A 16,813-nucleotide genomic window follows, 5' to 3' on the forward strand; every position below is an offset into this window, starting at 1 on the left:
TTAAGAATTGTTACGTCTCTTTAGTCTCCATCAGGTAATATCTGATTACTGTCATCTATCAGCTAATAATTTGATTTTCTAAAAGCAGTAAAGATCTGGATGTGGGCCAGGGCCAACTGCTCTTTAGTTAACTGTCCAGGCAGTGAATCCTGGTGTCAGACCTCACTAATTATTATTAGTAGTAGTAAATTACTGACCCATGCAATTAACTCAGGGTGAACATCTTCATAGTCAACCTCTCTGGAGCTGCAACCTCAGCTTCTCACTCCTCACAGGTTTGGATTTTCATTTCTCTGATCACTCTGATGCCATAGGCTGGCAAAACTACCAGAGTTGTTACTTTATCCAAATAATTATGGAGCTAACTGTGAAACAGTGAACTACATGATTAATAACTCGTGAATCCTCCATCTATTGTTCACTGCTGGTCTGGGTGCCCGGATGTCTCTCTCCTCAGCTGCAGCCTCCAGCTCTTCTGGGGGACATCGAGGTGTCCCTAAACTAGCCACGAAACAATCTCCCCAGCGTGTCCTGGGTTTGGCCCAGTCTGCCCTCCTTATCTGGGAGGTGTTGAAGCGGTATCCTAATTCAGACGGCTGACCGGTCTGAGCGGGCTCCTCCCGGTGAGCAGGGGCAGTGTCCTGCCTTTCAGCCTCTCCAGAAGGACCATCTGTTCTGGTTTTTGATGCACAAACACAACAGCTTCCCCTCTGGGCTCAGGACCGACCATTACAGCAGGTCACTCTTTAGGCTGACCACGAGTGTCACTTTACACACTTCATGCATTATAACATTTTTGCCAATTAACCACCAGGGGGCGCTTAACACCATCTAAACATGACTGGTTATGCTGATGTCGGGTTTTTTCTGTTTGCCGGTGTACAGAGGTTGTCCTTACCTGGTGTGTACACGGGTCGCGTGATATTGACCACAGTGTTAATGAACGCATACATTTAATGCGATTGTTTATTTTAATATATCGTAGAAACCTGCTGTAACGCTGGGAGATGATAAGAACATATTAGAGTATTAGTTACAATATTACAGGATCATTTCTATGAGGATAAAACTGCATAAAAAGCGAACAGTAGTCATGAACCCGACCGCACACTGTCCGTGTCCTTTCAGATTATTAGCACGCTGTTTGCCGGGACAGCCGGGAAGCCCCGGTAGGTGAACAGGTGAATTTAGATTACGGTAACCATAGTGAGCCGAAAGAAAGCCCGTCAAGCGTGACTACACTCCGAGCTCGACCGATGACAGGTGAAGAGTTTTCCGTTTCAAAATAAGAGCGCTACTGTAAACCTTGCGCGACAGCTTTTATTCTGAAAGCCGGGGCCGGAAACACCACCGTTATTCACGCCACCTTACAAACTTCCCCAAAGTCTCTAATGTTACCTTAACGACAGAAAGTTTGAAGCGGCTCCGCTCGGGTTCGTTTTCAGCGCACTGGGCGTAGAGGTCCTCTGTTATCGGCGAGTGGAAACCGCTTTCTATCCACGTATCACACAGCGAGCGTGGGCCTGTTCACGGAGGAGCTGATCCACACTGTACGATGCATATGCTAGCGTCAAACGGATCCATAATGGACCTGAACTCGGAGTTTGTGAAGATTAAAGCGCACTACTGCGGGTAAGTAACTCTCCGTGGGTAAGTGGGAAACACCTGTGGAATGGACACGAACAGCTATTCAGCACGTAGCCTGGCCTTCTTGGAGCTCGTGAGTCAGAGGGGCTTTAGTACCTGTGGCACCTGTGTTTAACCCACTCTGTGGGGTGCGTGAAAAATGACTTCAGAGGAAGCTTCGAGAATATTTTTCACCCTCGCGTAAAGTCAACGTTTGTGTTGATGATGGGGCACATGTGCAGTGGAAGTGGGCTGATTAGTCATCTTACACTGTGGAATCTAACGATGCTGTAGGATCGAAATCACCTCATCACACAGGAACACTGTTTGTATGAACGAGGCAAGTTTATTATCGTGGAAGCAGCACAACGTAAGAACCAGTCCGTGTACCGTCACCATGACAGAACACGGAGATTACACGTCATGTTACTGTATGTCACATCTGGTATCGAGTCCACAGTGAAAATCTCATGTATATCTGATGAAGCCTGAGTGTAACCTGATACTGACACACATGTGTGGTTCTCCGTGTGGGACAAACTGGACATGTTTGCGGTGTGACCGTTTTGTGTCCGTGGATGACTGGAGGTCACGTCACAGACGGGCTCTTCAACGAAAACTCAAAAGCTTTGCAGGATCTTTAGATTGAACTCACCAAAGATCATGTTGATCAAATTACATCTGGAGGAGGAGTTTGATAAAGCATACGGCCTGAAAATGCCCCAAATGCTGCCAAAATGACACTAAAAAATAAATAAAATAAAATAAATAATCGCTGTCTGTCCCTAATGGTAAATGGCCTGTATTTGTATAGCGCTTTACTAGTCCCTAAGGACCCCAAAGCGCTTTACACATCCAGTCATCCACCCATTCACACACACATTCACACACGCATTCACACACTGGTGATGGCAAGCTACATTGTAGCCACAGCCACTAATTTCTCTAGCACGGTAATGAAGCACGGGGTTGAGCATTATATTCCCACGGTCGGGCCCCCGGTGTTCGCGCGCGCGCGTCGCCTCGACCCCGCGAAACTTTCCGTCGCTCGGGAAGAGTTTGCAGCCATGGAGCGCCTTGGCATTGTACAGCGCTCGAACAGCGCATGGGCCTCTCCGCTTCACATGGTGCCCAAATCGGACGGTCGGTGGCGGCCATGCGGAGATTTCCGCCGTTTATATAATGCCATGGAGAATGACCCATCCCCCACATTCAGGATTTTCTGCCAATCTCGCCGGAACCTCGATTTTTTTTCTAAAATTGACTTGGTGCGGGGGTATCACCAGGTTCCCGTGCGCGCCGAAGACGTTCCTTAAACCGCTGTCATTACCCCCTTCGGTTTGTTCGAGTTTTTGCGCATGTTTGGCCTGAAAGGTGCCGCCCAGACCTTTAAGCGGCTGATGGACTCCGTTTTGCGCGGGCTGCCGTTCGTTTTTGTTTACCTGGACGATATATTGGTGGCCAGCTGCTCAGCGAGCCAGCACGAGTCCCATCTGCGCCAGGTTTTCCAGCGTTTGGCAGCGCACGGCCTGATCATCAACCCTTCCAAGTGCCAGTTTGGGTTGCCTGTTCTGGATTTCCTCGGGCACCGCATTTCCGCTGAAGGTGTGGTTCCGTTGCCCGACAGAGTCCAGGCTGTTTCGGCTTTTCCACGTCCCACGTCGGTTAAAGCGTTGCAGGAGTTCTTGGGGATGATCAATTTTTACAACCGCTTTCTCCCCAGGGCTGCCCACCTGCTACAGCCACTCTATGCTGCCTTAAAAGGTAAAACAGCCAAAGATCCTGTTGACTGGCTGCCGGAACGCGTCCAGGCGTTTTCCGCAGCCATGTCTGCACTGGCTGACGCCGCCCTGCTGGCCCACCCGTTTCCGTCGGCGGAGATCGCGTTGACCACCGACGCGTCCGACGTGGTAGTGGGTGCCGTGTTGGAACAGCGGGTTTCGGGTCTCTGGCAACCGCTCGCCTTTTTCAGTCGTACGCTCCGGGATGCCGAACGCAAGTACAGTGTTTTCGACAGGGAGTTGCTGGCCCTGCACCTCGCGACATGACATTTTCGTTTTTTCCTCGAGGGTCGCAACTTTACTGCGTACGTTGACCACAAACCTTTGACTTTTGCCATGTCCAAGGTCTCTGACCCATGGAGCGCACGACAGCAGCGCCAGTTGGCGGCCATTTCAGAGTTTACCACAGACATTCAGCATGTGGATGGTAAGTCCAATCACGTCGCTGACTGTCTGTCACGCGTGTTGGTTTCTCCGGTGTATGTTGGCGTCGACTACGCTGCCATGGCCGCTGAGCAACGTGCTGACCCGGACGTCCTTGCCCTTCAGTCAATGAAAACGGGCCTCGTGCTGGAGGACACCCCTGTGTGGGATGGCGGTCCGCGCCTGGTTTGCGACGTTTCCACTGGCCGCCCACGCCCGGTGGTCCCCCTTTCATGGCGTCGTCGTGTTTGTGACTTGGTACATGCCCTCTCTCATCCAGGCGTCCAGGCCTCGGTCAAGCTGGTCAGCGCCAGGTTCGTTTGGCCGGGCCTTCGCAAAATGGTGAAAGACTGGGCGGCGGCTTGTATCCCATGCCAACGCTCAAAAATCCACCGGCACACGCAGGCACCCCTCGAACCTTTCCGCGTCCCTGGTAGGCGTTTCGATCACGTTCATGTGGACCTGGTTGGTCCCTTGCCGCAGTCACAGGGTTTCACGCACCTTTTGACTGTGGTGGACCGCACGACCAGGTGGCCGGAGGCGGTACCCCTGGCGTCCACGACAGCGGTGACGGTGGCCAGAGCATTTTTGTCAACGTGGGTTTCGCGTTTCAGTCCCCCTGCTGACATTACCTCGGACAGGGGTCCCCAGTTTGTTTTTGAGCTTTAGTCTGCAATAGAGATGGCACGATACCACTTTTTTATGTCCGATACCGATACCGATATCATAAATTTGGATATCTGCCGATACCGATATGAATCCGATATAGTGTGTTTTTTAACCAATAAAACTGTTTTTTTAATATCTTGCTGCATTTTGTATAAGTTCATACTGAAGTTTAAATAAACAACAACACTAAAGCTATTCTGTTATACCTGTATGTAAAAAAAAAAAAAAATACACTGCACCCAAAATATTTCATAGTTCAGCAACACTGATCAATCTAATAAACTTAAACCTACTCCATCCTCCCTATTCTGGTATTTTAAAGAGTACTTAGCAGAAATATTAAGCAACCTAACCAATAGGGTTGCAAACCCCAGCAAAAAAAAAAAAAAACCACCGCCCACCCTCCACCTCATGATGCTTAATCGACATAATCAACTTTAATTTGATGCAGTGTGAAAAAAAAAAAAAAAATGCACAGAAATAAATTATTTTCAAGAATAATTAAATAGATTCAACATCTTTCTTCTACAGAATTGCAGACTGAACAGATGGTAACTTCCCAAAGGAAAAAGTACTATAGCTTACTAGGGTATATTAGACTTAACAGTTACTATATACAGTAATGGACTTGTATACATTTTACATCAGATTAAAACTTTGGGTGTAAGATTCAGATAATTATTTATTAAAAGCTCGACATTTTAAATGAGAATAAGAAAGAAAAGTATGTCTTTGTGCCCCTTTTCCTGTTAATGCCCTATCGGCCCCCTGGCTACACTTTGCTAGATCCGCCCCTGCACAGTTACCAGCCGTCAGCTGTAGAAAAGGATCCTGGTGTAGAAAGTAATATTAAATAAATTCTAACAACAGCTTATCAAGGTTAAACGTGCTGCTGTTGTTCAGCTGCTGTTTTCCTCCTTGTGGTGCAAAGTGGGCCAAAACAAAGAAGAGAGACGGACTTGCGACAGAAAAGCCGATCAGCTGATCATTAAGGAGTTTCATGAAGTAGCGGCAGGAGAGGGAGAGAGAAGAGGCAGACGCTCCACATATCGGTGGTTAAGCTTAACGCAGGTACGCTTTACAAACATTCAGAGATGAACTTACACACTTGCTTTACTTCTCTCTGGGATAACTTCCTCGGAGATGAAATGCTGGATTGCTAGCAAGGCTACAAATACACACAGCCGCTCAATCACGTGATGCACACTGCTCCGACTGCTACGGTTATGAGCCGAGTTACGCCGTGTCGCAAGTTTTGTGAGGTGCTTTTTTGATATTTAATGGATCGGATTATATTTTTTATTTCTCGCCGATATCCGATCCAGTAATTTACGTCAGTATCGGACCGATACCGATACCTAATATCGGATCGGTCCATCTCTAGTCTGCAATGGCTGCCGGCCTGGGGGTCAAGGTCCACCGCACCACAGCGTACCACCCGCAAGCTAATGGAATGTGCGAGCGGTTTCACCGGTCACTCAAGGCTGCGCTCCGGGCTTCCTTAACAGGTGGCGACTGGGTCGACCGTCTTCCGTGGGTTTTGCTGGGATTGCGTAGCGCGGTTAAAGAAGACCTTGGGGTTTCCCCGGCTGAACTGGTCCTCGGCCAGCCCCTCTGGGTCCCCGGGGAATTCTTACCTGAGAGCCCCCATCCCGTGTTTCGATACCTCTGTGCTGCCTTTTCGCCCCCCAAGAGACTCATTTCCTGTTCCTGGCCCTGTGCACCACTGCCTGCCTGACACCTTTGTTCTGAGGTCGTTGGACTCTGCTCGTTTCGTTTTCGTCAGGGACGATGCCCATAGGACTCCGCTGCGTCCACCATATGACGGGCCATACAGGGTTCTTAAACCGGGCGAAAAACATTTCATTTTGGACTTTGGTGGTCAGCAGGAGGTTGTCTCTGTTGACAGACTTAAGCCTGCACATGTTCTGCAAGATGATCAGGTGGTCCCGGCCCAGGCCCCTCGCCGCGGCCGCCCACATGCCACCGGGCTGATGGATTCTGTTTTTTCCCCCAGGAGCGCCCCACAACCAATGGAGCCCGAGTTGTCTGCAGCTTTTTCTGACCGCCAGTGCCAGCCTCGCTCCCGGGCTGAGTTTCCCCTCTGTCAGTTCCCCACCCCCCCAGTTCAGCCGTTCCGGCCGTTTGCTTAAACCCTGGGTCCTGGACTAGTTCTGCTGGGTGTTCGGGGGAGGGGGCATGTGTGGTGGACCACTAGAGGGCTCCACTCACACCCAGTGTTGAGGAAGTGTGTTGCTGTGTTTTGTGGCGCGATGTGTTCAGTTGATGTTGGAGAGGAATAAAGAAGGAGTGAGAACTGAGAGCTCTGTGTCGTCCATGTTTACCTCCACAAAGGCGCCTTTCTAAAACCCAAGGTCACCTTACAAAGAGAAAAAGATATCAATAAAAACAGTAGATTAAAATGGATTCAAATAAATTAAAATACAAAAAAACATCAAATAAAAACTAAAAGCAGTAAGATCTGCATTAAAGCCAGGAAGCCAGTTTAAGGTTTGGAGCTGTGACTTAAATAAAGGAATCTATATTTCTTATGAGTGGAGGAAGTGAGTCCAGAGCCGAGGAGCAGAGCGACTGAAAGCTCCGCTCCCGCAGTGAGGAGACGAGCAGAAGGAGCAACAAGATGAGTGAAAGATGTGAGAGAGCGGGAAACAGTGGAGATAAGAAGCAGATCACAGAGATAAGGAGGGCCAAGGTTATGGGTGAGATTTTAAACTTTATCCTGGCTTCTACGGGCAACCAGAGGAGCTGCTGAACAACTGGGTTAATATGGTCTCTTAAGGGAGTATTTATGAAGTACTGGAGCTGTAATAATGTGCTATAATGGTTGCTGGCACATAGATGTGTTCAGGGCGTGACTTTTATCACCATCACACCTGCTCCATGCTTCACAGTGGAAACCCTGCATGCAGAGACCCTCTGTTCACCTTTGTGGAACCAAACATCTCAGATTTGGACTCATCAGACCAAAGCGCAGATTTCCACTGGCCTAATGTCCATTCTTTGTGTTTCTTGGCCCAAACAAATCTCTTCTGCTTGTTGTTTTTCCTCAGTCGTGGTTTCTCAGCAGCTATTTGACCATAAAGGCCTGATTCACACAATCTGCTCTGAACAGCTGATGTAGAGATGTGTCTGCTACTGGAGCTCTGTGTGGCATCTATCTGGGCTCTAATCTGAGGAGCTGCTGTTAATCTGTGATTTCTGAGGCTGGTCATGTGTATATGCTCAGCAGCAGCGGTGACTGTTGGTCTTCCTTTGCTGGGGCGCTCAGTGTTGTTGTAGAGCTTGATGTTTTTGGGGAAACATTCACAGTTTGATCAGTTTTCCAAACTATTTTTGTGTAAATGTGGAAAACAACAAGTGCTGCTGGTGACCTCGTGAGAGCGAGGAGCAAACACACTGCCACCTTTGCATTGCAGAATCCACTCACAGATTTAGGTTTGTTATTCTTCGGGTGCTGTTTCGGCTTCTTGTGCCTCCACCCAAACTGTGTTTAGGTGGAGCAGCCTCATACCAGAGACTTAGCAGTCTGATATGTATTACGTCTTTCTTTGGCTCTTGTATGGGCTCAAATTGTGGTCATAAATATTTTGTACTTGTAAATCAGGATTTGTATGTGTAAAAAGAATTTGTGTGTGTGTAAAAAAAGATTTGTGTGTGGACTTAGCGAAAAAAAAATACCTGTGAAACTCTGCACTCAAGTTTCAAGTTACAAGTATGAATTTTGACCCTATTTTTCTTCCTTTCATCTGATTGGCCAATGCCATGTCAATCACAAATTTAACTATCCAATCAGAGAACAGATGGGTTTGGCTATTGGAGGGGTGCTTTATGGAGCTTCAGGTCCTTGAAGGGAATAAATGCCCTTTTACCACGAAGGAAAACAGTTTGTGGTGGTCCGAGTTTGGTGATTTTTGTGTGACAGGTTTACGTGCTTAATACAGGGACCTCCAGAGCCTTTTCAACAGCGCTGAAGACCTCGGGGGGGTGGTATTGTGGAAACGACAGTCTTCAATAGTGGGGATAGTTACAAAGCTTTCTTCGTTATGAATTAGCATACATGTTTTTATTCAACATTTGAAGAACCAGCAAAAAAAAAAAAAAAACAGAAACTCTTGTAGAGGACATAAAGTCAGGGATAGAAACGACAAGGAGCAGGTGCATCTAGTACAGGTAGAGCTGCTGCAAAACCCACAGAGCTCAGCAGCCAGCGCAACAAATTCTGGATCCGATGTGAAAGGACCTTTATGCTGCGCACTGTGACTCACAGCAATGGTCCCGGGTCAGCCCTGACTTTGTGTTAAACTAATCCTAAAGTAATAATGGTATTTCTAACCACTGACATACCACAACTTTATCCTTTCAACAGCTGCTGAAAGTAAGGGGACCTAGCTTCTATCGGATATTTATATAGAGATCCTCCAGCTTCAAACTGTATTACCCTTCAAGGACCTGCAGTTCAAAAAAGCGCCCCTCCGACAGCCAAACCCATCTGTTCTCTGATTGGATAGTTAAATTTGTGATTGACATGACATTGGCCAATCAGATGAAAGGAAGAAAAATAGGGTCAAAATTCATACTTGTAACTTGAAACTTGAAACTTGAGTGCAGAGTTTCACAGGTATTTTTTGACTAAGTCCACACACAAATTCTTTTTACACATTTACAAGTACACAATATTTATGACCACAATTTGAGCCCATACTCTTGATTTCTTGTTTCTCTGTTCGTTAGCAAAGGCAGTGTTTGTGCTACACATTCATAATAATGTGATGGTCAAACATTAACATATGAACAGGTAAAGTAAAACTACTGTCCATCATGACTGCACAGTGTCCAGACTTTGTTCTGTTGTTTGGACGAAGCAGACAATATCTGTTATGTATGGTTCTGTTTTTTGTACCTATTACCTAATTACTTTGGTGTAACATGAGTATCAATAAAGATAAAGTTGTAAATCTTGTGAAAGTACAGCTAAAACTCCAAAATATATGCTGTCCTTCACATTTTCCGAAGCTGCCCAGATTGTTGACTGTGCTGGGCTGACTCCCGGCTGTCACACGCTCAGTGTACAACTTTACATTCCCAGGTACAGAATCCTCCCCCACGCCTAACAACAAAGACACAGTGAGAGTTTGATCTCCGACAACGCTTGGATTTGCTGATTGGTTAGTTTTAGTTTATTGCACATACCAATGCTGTTTATTTAAAACACAGCTGTGTACAACATATGTTCAGTTTGTGATGGGGAAAACATATTTCCATCAAAATGAAACTATATCTTCACTCAAGAGTAAAAAAAGTGCAATCTAAAAGTTGAAACATGAGAATACAACATCATAACGGTCAGTGATTAAAGCTAGCATGACAACTACATGGCACTGGCCTGTGTCCTTAGTTTGTGCTTCAAGATGAGACACAGATATGGGCAGCACGGCGGTTAGCGGCAGCACGGCGGTTAGCAGCATGGCGGTAGCACTGTTGCCTCACAGCAACATCAGGCCGGGGTCTTTCTGTGGATTTTGCATGTTCTCCCCATGTTTGCGTGGGTTCTACTCTGGCTTCCTCCCACAGTCCAAACACATGGTGACACTAAATTGCCCACAGGTGTGAATGGTTCTCTGTGTCTGTGTTTTATCCCTGTGACAGACTGGCGACCTGTCCAGGTGTACCCCGCCTCTCTCCCTATGACAGCTGGGATAGGCTCCACCCCCCGTGACCCTGAAGAGAATAGATGGTAACTATATCACACTGTCCTTAGTTTGTGGTTGAAGATGAGACACACAGCAGGTATTTATCCCATTAATCTACTTGTATACTGCTGTTTCACTGAGTGAATGAGTGCTGGAATAACAAAGGTCACAGTGTGCGAGCATATCCACCGGTGTGGTTCTGCACACATACCCGGTGCAGCCCGCTGCCCTCTGCCACAGGCCACTGCTCCTGTAAAACCAGCGTGGCGGGCTGTCTCTGCACCGTAACAGCGTCTGTGTGATGAACGCCACAAACTGGAGGTTTCTGCCGCTCACAGATGTTTTGTGTGCCAGGCTGTCTGAGTCTGAACGTGAGACACCATAGCGACCAGTCGTCACACCTGTTTGCTGATGGCGCTGTCCCTGTTCAAAGCTCATCACGTCTTTTCTTCTGATTCCCCGGTCGAGCCTACTGTCTTCTGACCTCTGACCCCGCAGTGGATGATTCGATTTTTTAATCTAGTTATCCCCCTTAAAGGACCATTGCGCTTAAATATGGATGTGATGAGTATTCTTCTGTTGTTCTGTTCTAAGAGGAGATCCTGGGGTGGAACACAGAGTGACTTATAGAACCATGTTTCCTCTGAATGTCAGCACTGTGGTTTTTTTCTCTAAACTCTGATTGGCTCAGAAATGCTCCTCAGCTCTCTGCGTGTTAAAACCCTTCCACATATTTCTGGAGGCCTGTGTGTAAAAGAGCCAGTGGTGATGTCACCAGTGTGGTTCAGGTTAATCCTACCAGTATAATCTTTAAACACAACGCTCTGAAATGATTTTCCATGTTGAGTTCAGGCAGTCAGCTGTGTTCAGCCTCCTGCCTGATCGACCTGCTGCACAGCAGACAGGTCAGGCCCAGCTTCACTCTGTGCTTGGTGATAACCAAAGAGATGCTTTGTATCATTAATAACACACGAGCTTCTACAGCAAACCGACGTCTGAGCACATCTTTGTTGCTACAGACTCATTCTGCCAACGTTTGGGGCGGTGTGGGAGTGGAGTGGGTTTTTCCAGCATGAGTGGGAGTCAGGTGTATAGCATCCACATACAGTCTTTGCTGTCTCTCGTGTTGTGTGCTACGTGTGAGACAGGCCAACTGGAAGATACCTCAGTCTGATTTGTCCCCAAAACGTTTTAAGTGTGTGTGTTTTTAATCACGAAAGTGTGTCTTAGGTCGGAGCGCCACACTCACACTGTTGTGTAAATATTGATATCAGGGGATACACCAGTCCAGCGTTGTTCTGTAAGGCAACAATTCAATGTTCACCTGACTTTGTGAAATGAATTGTCCTAATTAAATACATGTTCTTATTGGTAATAACATTCCCTCTGCAGCATGCACAACTTTATGCAAATGATGTGAATGACATTCATTCAAGTAAGTCAGTGATAGTAAACAATATGAGTATGAATAAATGGAGGCTGTCAGCATCATGTCTGAGATGACTTACAGCTGCTGACAGATGTGCCGACCCTGCAGGGATCTGACTAAAACCTGGACTTTTGGGGAAAAGCTGGATTTATTTGAGTGGCATAACAACTTATGTTGGTCTTTATGGGGTTTCCCCAAAAAGGTTCAAAGTAGAGAAAGTTTTTGTGAAAACTAAAGTCAGTAATGCAGCGTGTGATTGACCCAGCACACGATCACTGAGGTGTGTGAAGTGTTCTTATCAGTGGGATCAAAGATCACTGTGCTGCATGTTTATGCTCTGACACATGACCAATCCCTGAGAGCATTCTTCAGTATGTTCACACAGTGCAAGGGTCAGCATTCAGCTAGCCTTCAGTTACAGACTGAGAGAGTTTAATGCACATTTGACTTCAGCTGTTTATTACAACAGCAGAGCAGGAAGGGTTTTACGGGAATACTGCAGACGGGAGCTAAGATAAGTTCTGCTGCTCACGTCTCCTCTTGTTCTGGAGACATTTTTATATCATACAAAACAACTTTGTAATTACTTTTTACCTTTTACTTATTGAGTGGAATTACTTAGCTACTTACTAATGAATGAGTTAATAACATTGTTATAGCAGTGTTTGCATTAATGCATAAAGAGTGAAGAGTAGCGTGTAGTGGTACAGACGGGAGCTGCTGCTGAGGGGAAACAGCACAACAGTCAGTATAAACCACTGAAAGCTCAGTGCTCCTTCTGCTGCAGCTGAATAAAACACTGAAACATGATGTCATTCACACAGCAAATAACCACACATTTTAATACTACTCCTAATAACAGTAATATTAGTAACTCTACCAATATTATGTGTAATGGAAGGCAGTATTAGAGGTTATATTTGAGTAAATGTTCCTTTGAGTTGAATATATGTGTACCATGGGGAAACCTTAATCTCATCCTGCAACAACAGAAGTAATGTAATAGTAACTTAATAGTGAAATGATTACAGCAGGAGGTCATTATGGAAGCATTACAGATGTGGATAAATACAGATGTGTAACACAGCACTCACTGGTCCTGGATCGTGAACAACAAAAAGAGAAACACATTGTAAGAGGTGCTCTCTCTGTAGGCTCCTGCTGTTAATGAGGCCTCACAGTTCACTCTGCCTCCGTCTGGAGCTCTTTGCACCCAGGTTAGAGCTCACATTAGCTCTCCACACTCTGCTCAGTACATCTACAGCCGGTGAGCCGCCCGTCTGCAACCCGCTCTGCCACAGCCTGCAATCATTCTTCATCTTTTCTCCAACTACAGTCCACTACCCCACAGTGTTAGTGATAACAGATGGTTTAACTGCTTCTAGTTAACCCACTAATCTTACCTTGTTCCCCTTGTCAGGTTTATGTTAGCACAGAAATATCTGAATTCTCTGTTAACTTTAGAATCGATTAATATCTGAGGATCAGATTCTTTAAGTGGTTTTTATTTATTAATTTTTTGATAATTGACTCCAGACTGCATCAGGTGCTTGTATTTATTAGACCAACCAGACTGTGTGATGACTGCTGATGGTGATGACTGCTGATGTTGATGACTGCTGATGATGATGACTGCTGATGATGACTGCCTCTCAGTATTTCACTCCTGGCTGCTTTGAATCCACATTAGTTGAATTAAAATATGTAATAATTTCAGATTTTCGGGTAAGAAGAGAGATGCACTTTGTAAACTGTTCAGTGTGATGTTGGATGACAGTATGCATTCACACCCAAAACTGTGGCACCATTTAAACGACATTAAACACATTTAATAAGAGCTGTTACTGGGTAAATATGAGGTAGCATGATAAACAAAGCCCGGTGTGTATGTGTGATGTAATTCCACGCTGACCTGTGTGTCGGCCGGCTGCGTAGAGCAATGCCTGCTGGGAAGCAAGCTGTCTGCGCCCCACCTCGTCAGAGTCCAACAAACACTGGCCATAAACTGTTGTCCACACACACCCAGAGACCTGCCCGACACACTGACTGGGAGCTCTCAGTGCAGCACCTGCTCACACACACAGCTGGCTAACTCCATGCAAGGTTTTATTCTAACAGGCTGCAGACTTTGCTCCATTCTTTATTCAGTCAGCAGCACAGCACTGAGGCCCGATGTTGACACTCAACATACGCACCCTTATTTAATGCTGACAGCTGATAAGGGCTGTGAGGTCAGTGCTCATATGAAATCAGTGCTTTCATTCTCAGGCCGACAGATCGGAAGTTTCGGTGATGCTTATTGGCTCGTACATGTCATCCATCGTTCTGTGGATTTATATAACCTTAGCACAGAAAGAAGAGACCTGTTGGGTTGAGTATTTCCTTTTAGCAAATCTTGGCATTGGCAGAGAAGATTTGGCAAGTTTTTTGTGGGCACAATCCACCTGCTCCACTCTGCTGCTCCAACAGCTCCATCTAACAGGGAGCTAAACAGGCCCTCCACTGGTGTACGATTTCTGCCAAGAAGCAAGAAATCCTCAGCCAGACACAAAGTGTTTGGGCTAAAAACTGTCTGGAATAAGAAGGTGGTCCAGATTAAAGCAGCACTTTATTTAATGCCTAAAGGTAACAGATATTGTTTAGTGAAGTCTGAAAACAGTTAAAACTCTCTGAAAAGGAAATGTGTTGCTTGTCTTTCTCAGCAGTGAGTGGATTGAGTGGGTGGTTCAGTTCACACCTGTAACATTTAGTGTGATTGTGTCAGTTGGTGCGCCATTAAGACAGACTTGAGCTGCCAGACCTGCGCCGCCAGACAGCGGATCATTAACTCTGCTGCAGAGGCCAGCTAACATCTTTCTCTCTGTCGGACTTCTCCCAGTGTACATACCCTAAAACGGGGGTTTCAAACTCGTGGCCCAGGGACCACTTGCGGCCTGTATATAGAGAGTGACAGACCACGTGACTTTCGCGCGTTGCTTTGTGGGTACCTGTGGCAACAAAATCAAAACACTGCATCAAGCGCTAGTATTTCCAGCACCGGTAATCATTCTGCGGTTTTAATCCCTACTTGCATTTTATTTGCCCCAAAAACAGTTATGTACAAAACGATGGAGAACACGGCAGGTCCGTATGGCGAAAAGGCAAAAGAAAAGTACGAGGAAAAAATCAAAGGAGTGAAAGGGTCAGACCCGTACGAGCATACAGAGTGGAGTAAGGACGTCAGCGTGCTGCCCAACTTTCATCACGCACATATTTATTATTATATGGTCCTAAGTGTGAGTGCAGACACTCACAAGATGTTTATTAACTTCAGATCCCTGCAACAAGCCCAGGTCCAGTTTACTTTGGTGATTTGGACTATTCCATTTCACAGCTGTTGTTACATTCTTTTCCTTTATCTCCTGTACAGGCAAATGCAATCTATTTGTTGTTTCAGGTTGTAGTATTACACAACATTTTCAGATCTAATAGAAATAAAATGAGTATTTCGTAATTCATTCAGTTTATTGTCTTTATTTATAACTGGCACTATTGTTTCATTCTATTATAGAATCTTACAAGAAAGAGGCAAAATTGTAAAAATCCATCATGCTTTATTAGCTGCTTCAGTGAAAAACAAATCAACAATACAAAACAACATACTGGAAAACAGTTATTCATCACTTGATTGCTTCAATACAACCCTTGGGCACATATATGCGGGACGTTTCGTGGCTGTTTTGGTCTCGCTCTCTCTCTTAACCGATCAAATCTGGCTGTGGTAGCAGCTTTAAACTCGGTCTGACCCAGGCTGATAGAGGTGCCCAGTCTGGATCGCATTCCAGCATTTTGTAGGCTGGTTTTCCTACAAAACACAACAAACATTAGCCCGCAAAGCCACAGTGAACAAAGCAGCATAGCGCAACGAATTCAATCCAAATCAATATAAGACTTATTTGTAACCTACATCAACAATTATGTTATGATAAATTACGTAATAACTACAACAGAAGACGTACCTTTGTGGAAATGCTTGGAGCAGACTAACATGTGAGCTGGAGTGTTCTGGGACGTTATATTTGGTCTTCGAATGGCTGCAATCCAGGCCATCCGTCGGCTCTTTGTTACTTCGGAAACATGGCTTGAACAATTTCTCTTCCACGACGTAATCTGATAACAAACGATCTCTTTACCCATCGGCTTCCCGTGGCTGTCATGCGACCGGCTATTGCAGTTAATAATACAACAGCTTCTTGCCATTTTTTTTGTTTCTTTTTATCGCTGTGTGACTGTTTTCATGTGAAAGCCTGCGTGCGCTAGTACCGCTTGCCACGCGTTCCCAGAATCCTTTGCGGTTTTACCCCGGAATGACGTCACATTTTCAATCTCTATTCACATAATATAATCTAAAGCAGTCTGTCCCTTGAAGTGACTTTTTTGTTAGGGAGGATTTGTTTGTTGTTGAATGTTCAAATAAGTTCTTTAAAAAGCCCAAAATGATTGAATATGAAGGCAACATGAGCAGGGAGCGCACGCTTGAGGCCGTGTTAGTGCAGTGACAGAGTCACACACTAATGTGCACACTTATGTTTGTGTTCGTATTTAACAAAATAAACACGTCTGTCCTGAAAGACCAGTGTGTTTATCTGGTAGTTCAGTGACATCTGCATTCACGTTTGCAGTTTTGTCTTTTTATACAATATTTAAACAAACTAACGCTACATTTTCACTAATATTTATGGGTGTTTTCTTGTTTGTTTTGTACTACTTGAGCACTAAAGCGGCCCTCCAATGAGAGGACAGTGGCCCTCAGCTCATTTAAGTTTGAGGCCCCTGCTTTAAAAGATAACAGCTGATTGGGCCAGCTGCCTGTTACCGTCACGTTCAGGCCAAAGAGGACTGTCCTGACTCGGTCCTGACGTCTGTGTGTTTGTGTGCTTTCAGGGACATTTTAATCACAGACTTGGCTGCAACAGTAACCTTTGTGGAACTGTGTGAGGAGGTGAAGACCATGTGCAGTGTTGCCAGCCAGCAGCCCATCACACTCAAATGGATCGATGATGAAGGTGGGTGTGCCTCACAGTCACAGGAGGCCAGCTGCATCTCCTCGCTTGGATTTTTGTAATGCATTACTGTGTAAAGTAATCTGTCCAGAATCCAGTGTTTCATTCACGTTCCTCAGTCTTGTCATTGTT

The 16,813-nt window shown here is 45.7% G+C and overlaps 1 protein-coding gene across 2 annotated transcripts in view; it reads left to right on the forward strand.

Moving 5' to 3' along the window:
- The first annotated feature begins 1,377 nt into the window (after positions 1-1,377).
- Positions 1,378-16,813, forward strand: part of prkcz (protein kinase C, zeta) — a 138,349-nt gene continuing 122,913 nt past the window's right edge. Inside the window, exons 1-2 of one of the 2 annotated variants that reach the window (XM_031747926.2) lie at positions 1,378-1,632; positions 16,563-16,684. In XM_031747926.2, the coding sequence (XP_031603786.1) occupies positions 1,556-1,632; positions 16,563-16,684 (199 nt within the window). In that variant the 5' untranslated portion in view covers positions 1,378-1,555. Of the gene's footprint in view, positions 1,633-10,226; positions 10,255-16,562; positions 16,685-16,813 lie in introns of those variants that run through there. The other variant, XM_039604310.1, reaches the window with a different exon arrangement.

The sequence above is a fragment of the Oreochromis aureus genome, linkage group 20, assembly GCF_013358895.1.
Source record: "Oreochromis aureus strain Israel breed Guangdong linkage group 20, ZZ_aureus, whole genome shotgun sequence".
Taxonomy (NCBI): Eukaryota; Metazoa; Chordata; class Actinopteri; order Cichliformes; family Cichlidae; genus Oreochromis; species Oreochromis aureus.